Source organism: Engraulis encrasicolus, chromosome 6 (genome assembly GCF_034702125.1).
Source record: "Engraulis encrasicolus isolate BLACKSEA-1 chromosome 6, IST_EnEncr_1.0, whole genome shotgun sequence".
Taxonomy (NCBI): domain Eukaryota; kingdom Metazoa; phylum Chordata; class Actinopteri; order Clupeiformes; family Engraulidae; genus Engraulis; species Engraulis encrasicolus.
Genome location: NC_085862.1, coordinates 50,650,180 through 50,658,164, shown reverse-complemented (window position 1 = coordinate 50,658,164; position 7,985 = coordinate 50,650,180). Strand labels below are relative to the sequence as shown.

The 7,985-nt window shown below is 43.9% G+C and overlaps 1 protein-coding gene across 2 annotated transcripts in view; it reads right to left on the bottom strand.

Annotated features, from left to right (window-relative positions):
- Positions 1-2,704: 2,704 nt before the first annotated feature.
- Positions 2,705-7,985, bottom strand: part of ssbp4 (single stranded DNA binding protein 4) — a 118,969-nt gene continuing 113,688 nt past the window's right edge. Inside the window, exons 14-18 of one of the 2 annotated variants that reach the window (XM_063201889.1) lie at positions 7,573-7,643; positions 6,661-6,739; positions 5,331-5,359; positions 4,956-5,057; positions 2,705-4,518 (exon numbers count right to left, since the gene is read on the bottom strand). In XM_063201889.1, the coding sequence (XP_063057959.1) occupies positions 4,492-4,518; positions 4,956-5,057; positions 5,331-5,359; positions 6,661-6,739; positions 7,573-7,643 (308 nt within the window). In that variant the 3' untranslated portion in view covers positions 2,705-4,491. The other variant, XM_063201888.1, reaches the window with a different exon arrangement.

Below are 7,985 nucleotides of genomic sequence, written 5' to 3'. Positions count from 1 at the left end.
CACACACACACACACACACACAGTCCAGTGAGAAAAGAATAGGCCTATCACCAGTGCCAGTCACAAGACTGCAGTGACCTGTCACTTATGTGATATACAGTAAATAAGTCAAAAATAGGCCTAAACCTTCCTGCATTTTGCCAAGAATATGGTGAAACAGCAGATGACCTCCACCTGCTCCTGATTGGCTATGAAAACCATGGTTAGAACTGGGGGTCGGACTCGGACGCGGTTGCCTACTACAAGGGGGTCGTGGACACAGGTGCGCCGCTATAAATGTTGGGCCCCAAGAAAGATTTGAATTTTGGACCCCTGTCAGTGCTGTGAGTGCTTGGGCCCTTAGAATCTGTAACACCTTTCCCCCCTATAGCGGCACGCACATGTGTGGACAGAAGGTCATAACACCTTGAATAGGCTATATGCTTTCATAACCTTTCCATACATTCTTAGTAACAATATTCACTTGTCTCTACCTTTCCTGTGATTTATTCTACATTACAGTTTAGCAAAATTATGTTTTTGAATTTGAAAAATGGGAGCTGGGGGGTCCCAAAAAAGTCCAAAAGGGGGTTCCAGCAGAAAAGGTTTGAGAACTACATGATTTTATTGTCATACTGCTACACTGCCATAGCCTGGTCTACTCCAATATACTTCAGACTTGTATGTGTGGGGCACACACATTAAAAAAAAAACATTATTTTCAATAATAGGTGGGGGATGAACTATTTAAGAAAGTAACGGCCCTCGAGACATAGGTTCCCCACCCTTGCACTATAGGCTTATAGCAATGGCAAATGAGGGTTACCACTTGCTCTGAATTAAAGTAAAGTATGTAGGCTGACTATGCTTATTCTGAGTATTTATCCATGCAGAAAATGCAGAGTCAACATAAATAAAAGTGCAGGGCAATAAAATAAGTGTTCTCTCTCTCTCTCTCTCTCTCTCTCATCCTCAGTACTCCTCATCAACTCTCTCTCTCTCTCTCTCTCTCTCTCTCTCTCTCTCTCTCTCTCTCTCTCTCTCTCTCTCTCTCTCTCTCTCTCTCTCTCTCTCTCTCTCTCTCTCTCTCTCTCTCTCTCTCTCTCTCTCTCTCTCTCTCTCTCTCTCTCTCTCTCTCTCTCTCTCTCTCTCTCTCTCTCTCTTTCCCCCCCCCCTTAGGTGAACCCATCCACGCCTGAAGTTACTGTTCTGTTTGTTTAGTTTTGGATAATTATAAGACACATACAGTATAAATCAGGCTGCTCCCTACAAGCATATCATTCAATCAACAGTGGCAAATGTAACACATCATTTGAGGAAAAAGACACAAACAGTACAAAATATCAAATTACATTTATTATTGATGCAGTCTTTTTTTGATAAGCAAATTTTTCCCGTTCAGTCTAAAGAAACTTTACAATATAAAGAAACATACAAAGGACATCTTTTATCACCTACACAAGACACCTAAGTCCCTAAGACAAAGATCAAAGCTACCCTACCATGAAAATACAAAGCAAACCTAAAGAGACAGACTGCTTCATATTAAATACTGTCGTGCCGCCAAATAGGACAATGAACGGTACATGAGATTCAAATCAACCCCTTCCCCAAACTTCCTCCCCCCACCCCACTCCACAATACACACGTCCCCATCCCCCGCCCCAAATCCATTCTAATATTACACTATAATACAGCACAATAGAATTACAGAGATGGCCAACAGCTTAACAGAGAAAACTGGCAGGATCTGTGAGCATCAGTCTATACAAGGCATTTTTAAAAAGGGTTCAGAGAGAAACTGGCGGTACAACTTGGAATAAATATATTCTTGTGGTGCTCTGTTTAGCAATAACACAAAATCCTTCATATTTTCACACAAAATGGGGTTTCCGTTGAGATCATTGTCATAATGTGGCAAGCCTGCTATTGACTTGTTTGTCGCAGTCAACAGTACGGACATATTATTGGTAGCTGAACGTGGGATGTGGGCATAATAAATGCAGAGGTCTGTGTTAGGAAGGGGGAGAACTACTTCTCCGTCTTCTGTATTGTGGGGAGTAGGCTGCCTCCTCCTCCTCCTCATCCTCCTCCTCCTCCTCCTCCGTCTCTGGTTCACAACAATGACGAGGCATCGCAGAGACAAAGAGGTCAGAGCTACTGATGCAGACACAGACACACAGGCCATAACATTCTGCAGAACAACATGCATCAGGGTCAAGTGCGTGTCTATGGATGACAGCGCCACTCTGCTGGTTTTGGACTGCACAAATGCACTAACTTCGGCTATGCTGTGCTGTGGAACAAAGATTTGTTTCTTTTTGAGGAGATTAGGGATGTTTTTTTAAGTCAGTGAGAAAAGACAAAGACATTTCATATGTTGTTTTCCCAGGGGGGCATCAAAACGCATATTTCTTTAAAAAGGGCTGCAGTTTCTGAAGCTCTACCATCTTTTTTGAAAAATGAAAAACATGAACAGTTGAATTTATACTCTTATCTCATCATCATCGCCGTCATTATTATCATCATCATTATCATCTTTTTGTAAGCTGTATTCATTGGTAGTGACAGACATATCAAAACATGTCAATGATATCAAAATGCATTTTACAGTATTTACAAATAAGAAGGAGGATGGGGTGGAGGTCGGGGCTGAGAGGGAGTACGGTACCCAGGGCTGGGCTGGGCTGGGCTGGGCTGGGCGAGGAGGGGCAGGGTGAGGGTGGGGCAGGGTGAGGGTGGGTGGGATTGGGTTGAGTAGGGTAGGGTGGTCTTCACCACCATTGCCAGGGGGCCAGGGGGGCATGTGGCCAGGACTATACCCTGGAGAGAGAGAGCGTCCTTGGGGCCTCTGCTTGCTATGTGTATGCTTACGTCACTGCACTGTGGCCCAACAGCAGTCTCACAACACAGGCCTCCCTCAATTCAAATAAAAACCAACAGAATAGATTGAAGTGTATCAGAGGCGGCGAGACGGGAAAGCGGAGTGGGAGAGATGGTGTGTGTGTGTGTGTGTGTGTGTGTGTGTGTGTGTGTGTGTGTGTGTGTGTGTGTGTGTGTGTGTGTGTGTGTGTGTGTGTGTGTGTGTGTGTAGGATAATAGCTGGCGAGTATGGACACTGCCACCAAGAGGCATTGTGTTACTTTCCTCACTAATAGTAGAGACACATACCCACTCCTTTAGCTTCATTAGAGGGCAACCCAGAAGTCACTAGTCACTAGCCACTAATGCCGAACGATGACCTTGTAACCAAACCACACCTATTAGGACTATGTAATCATGTGATGTTTGTTTTCATTCAACTTTTCAACCATCAAAGTCCATGCTTGGAGAGCAGGCCTAGGCCTACCACCTTGTCGAAATGTCGCTCCTCTGATTTGTGCTTTGAAAATAAATCAATAGTAACAAATAAACGGCAAAAAATGAAACAGAACAATAGCTCACTTTATCAGGAGTCCAGAACAGAAAAAAATGAATGCCTAATGTATGTGTGGTAGATGCAGGCTTGTCATTAGAGTGTAGGTCTGAATGAAACTGACACAAAAGGGACAGCAGTTCAATGAGGAAAAATGACTGAGTACAGATTGTAAATAGCTGAGCATGCGGGAGAGACGCATGTATGCGTGTGTTTGTGTGTATGTTGAGTCTGTATGAGGGACGGGGGGTTTCCAGTGCTGAAATGAAGGGACAGAGGAGTCAGGGGCCCCTGAACAGGTGCAAAGCCAGAGATCGGGCAGCCATCTTGACTGAAACTGTGGGGAGTGTGGAGTGGTGCTAAAGCAAACGGGATCCTCAGAAAGACACACAAGGACACAGGAAGAGGTATGTGCAGGGAGACATTTCAACAAAACAAACAAACAAACAAACAAAAATCAATGACATTGAAGACAACAAAAAACCTAAAATCATGTAAACAGAAGTGTCATTGTGCATTTCTGAGTGTGTGCTTATTATGTCGTCAATGCGGTTGAAATAGAATGTGCCCTTTGCAGGTAAACCCATAACATTATGCCTACATCATCTTAACAATGTCAGTTGTGAGAATTATAATCATTAATATCATCAATAAAATACAGAACCACAATAATGAAGTGTCATCCTAATATATCAACAGTCCCATTTTTCTTTTTATAAATCCACGCAGCAATTGATGCAGCTGTCAAAACCACAGGATTCTGACTCGTTCGCTCAATTACCAGGTGATGACATACTTTCAGTTTTAAAAGAAGAACATAAAAAAAAAAAAAACGAAATGAAAAATAAAATCGGGCCACCAGCCTTAGCTTTTGATTGGCTGGTTTTGCTGAGAGGGGTTCCTGGAGGACTGGCATGTCCTATGAGCCCTCAGTGCGTGAGGCTGGACAGGAAGCTGCTGTCAGGAAGTAATGCGTGGTTGGTGGTGGACACGGCAGTTCAGGTGGCTCTTCCTGGGGCTCTCCTCTCCTCTCCTCTCTCAACCTGCGACACCCCTGCGGAGCTGAGCTGAGCTGAGCTGAGCTGGGCACCGTACAGCTATCCCATCAGGCCGTGGGGCATCGGCTGCAGTCCGAGAAGGGGAGGTGGAGGTCAGGAGAAGGTCAGGTGAAGGTCAGGGTGGAGGGCAGGGGTCGACAGTCATGGGGGTTCAGAAGGAGCAGCAGAGGAAGGGGAGTGGGTAGCAAAGGGAAGGGAGAGATAAAAAAAAGAAATAAAACAAAAAAACAAAAAGGTAAAAATTAAAATAAAATGATCACACACTCATTGTCATGTTGGGTGAATACTGTGAAGAAAAGAGAGAGGGGGAAAGGAGCAGCATTAAACCAATGCTAGTCATTAAAAATACAACATAACACGTGGCAAATAGACTACCACGTGACAACGACTAACATCTGCAGCTAAACAGTGGTGGCTATGCCATGTGTAATTATAGGCTAAATGAAATGTGAAGGGATAGTGAACCGGTAAGGGAGAGGAGAAAGGTAAGATCAGATACTCACACTTTCACTTTGGAATGGGTTTAAGAAATTTCCCCCCATCTCGCCGTCATCCCGCGGGGTGCCCGGGGGGTTGTTCATGCCCGCCATGTTGTTAGGAGAGTTCTAGAGCACAGAACAAAGCGTTTTTTTTTACTCAAGGGAGCTCCAGAGAACAAAACAAGGTGTTTTACTGTAGTTATCTTGGGATATTTTGGAAGTCTGTGAATGCAGTGAAATGCGAGTTATATCAGAAAACATTTCTGGCAAGGGACCCAAACATAACATCCAGTTAGATGTCTGGTCTGCTCTATGAAGCTATGAAGAATATCTACAGAAACACTCATATTCTGTGCAGGAACAACGGTCATAAACAAAGTAAGAGTTGAGTATTCTCACCTTTGGCAACCCATCCATGTCGCCAGAGCCTGCAAAGACATAAACAAACAAAGATGTAATTTTTCAGATTTTTCCACTTGTTGGGCGAAACCAGACCTTTGGGCTTCTTTATTTGAAGGGCTCTTCATTGAAGGGCTTTTAGAAGACAATTTTTAACAACAAGTGAGCTGACTATCCTTTCAATTAGCCAATTATACACCTTTTTATAAAAGGGAAGTAACTCAGTTGTCACAGAAGGCAATCCGTTTATAATTCACTAAGGGATGCAATTTTATAGCAGAATTACATTTCCGGTGATGACAGACTGGTGCAGAGTGGACTTGATAATGTTGGACTGGGCCCAGAAATAGGGAGAATCAATTGGCTATCACTACAGCCTTCTGCTGCTGTCACAGGTGGACTGCGATTCTTCTGTAATCCAGCAGGGGGCGGTAGAGCTCTATCACTGTCTGTGCAACTAGCAGAACTCATGTTTCATATGGGACACGCAACACTGTTTGAGATAAACACAACTCCATAAGTATTCATCAAAGTCAGTGAGTGATGCTGCCCTACTTGACATGAAAGACTCTAATTCCATTAACAACTAATGAGACAACTCTAATGTCACTGCATGTTTTCCTTTCACTATTTCTATGAATGTGACAAATAAAAGTCCTTATTATGTGTCATTCAAATGCTATGGGAATTAAGGTAAATACCAAACGCTAAAATTGCAAAGATGAGATAACCTTTGACCTTTTCAACATGGCAGAGAGAAATTGTAGTTTATTTCTCTCAAAAACAGAAGCCGTTTTTTTGTAGGCAGCGTAAATATTGTGAATGGCAGGGTAAAACGCCAATGCCAAAACGTACAAGCCCACCAAATATGTATCACAAAATGGTTAGTCCTATGTTTGGCAGTTTCAAACATGCACATGCACACTTTCAAACATCCCCCGTCGCGTTTTACGTCACTAAGACAACAAAAGGACTTGAACACAACACCCTCGTAATTTCCTCTTAGTGGAAAGCACCAACTTTCCCATGGCACATGAATGAACCATAAGGCCGCCACCACCAGCACTGCAAAAAGATGGCAAATTATCTGTGTTCATTACGTATGGTCCTTTAAAACTCAGCTAGTTCTTACAGTCACGTCCTAAGTGAGCTAATCTTCCTCTGCTACTGTAGTAATAGTAGGCTATAGTGGGATATTGATCACTGTAAGTTAAGAGGGGCTGCCCATCTTTAAATACACCAATTTATCCACCTGTGGTCACTGTTACAATGTTTATATGCAATAATGCTTGTGTGTTGTTGGAGTGGGTGTAAGTGGGCTGGGGCTTACCTAGTGATCCGTTCATATGATGTGGTTCCATTGCTCCCATTCCACCCATCGGGCCGTCAGGACCTGGACCCATGGGGAACTGCAAAGACAACACAAGCACACATGAATACACAGGGAAAGACTGTGTGTGTGTGTGTGTGTGTGTGTGTGTGTGTGTGTGTGTGTGTGTGTGTGTGTGTGTGTGTGTGTGTGTGTGTGTGTGTGTGTGTGTGTGTGTGTGTGAGTGAGTGAGTGAGTGAGTGAGTGAGTGAGTGAGTGAGTGAGTGAGTGAGTGAGTGAGTGAGTGAGTGAGTGAGTGAGTGAGAGAGTGTGTGTGTGTGTGTGTGTGTGTGTGTGTGTGTGTGTGTGTGTGTGTGTGTGTGTGTGTGTGTGTGTGTGTGTGTGTGTGTGTGTGTGTGTGTGTGTGTGTGTGTGTGTGTGTGTGTGTGTGTGTGTGTGTGTGTGTGTGTGTGTGTGTGTGTCGTGTGCGTGTATGTCTGTGTGTGTACTGCACCAATCTACCTTCGTGAGGCCACTGCTTTTGGTGCACACCAACAAGGCGGGGCCCTCACTCCATGTGGGGCCAAAATCCTGGACCCCACATGTTTTGACCCCTTTTGCTGGGGTAGTTTTGTTGTTACTGGTAAAAGTGAAAGTGTAAAAACATTTCCTCACTGACAGGTTAAGATTAGGAATTGTTTTGGACTGGGCACAGACACAGTTTAGCATTCTATAGCTATTGTTAGCATAGCTATAGCTATTGGCCCCACAAGATATTAAGGTGGGGCTGTGTGTGAATGAATGAGTGAGTGTGTGTGTGTGTGTGTGTGTGTGTGTGTGTGTGTGTGTGTGTGTGTGTGTGTGTGTGTGTGTGTGTGTGTGTGTGTGTGTGTGTGTGTGTGTGTGTGTGTGTGTGTGTGTGTGTGTGTTTACATTAGGTCTGTTTCCGCCAGGGCCGATGGGGTTCATCATTGTGTAGATGTTTTCGCTTGAGTTTGTGGAGTCTGTTTGAGGAGGACAGAAAGGATAATCGTGAACACATCCACCTTACACCTAACGCTCCTATCCCTCCCAACACTTACAGGATGCTCATAGTTACTGTACATACAGTACAAAGAGACACGTCAGTGTGTACTTTTGTCAAGGCAGGTGTCAAGGATATACAATGACATAAGCATTTTATTTGTCATAGAGATAGCGTAACACATCAAGTACAAACAGAACTGAAAGAGATCCTGAGTAACAAGTAACAAGCATGCAGTGAGATCATAGTTGTGTCAATCATAGTCCATGATGAAGTGATATCTGCTCTGATTGGCTCTCTGATGTGCAGCCTATAACCCTTG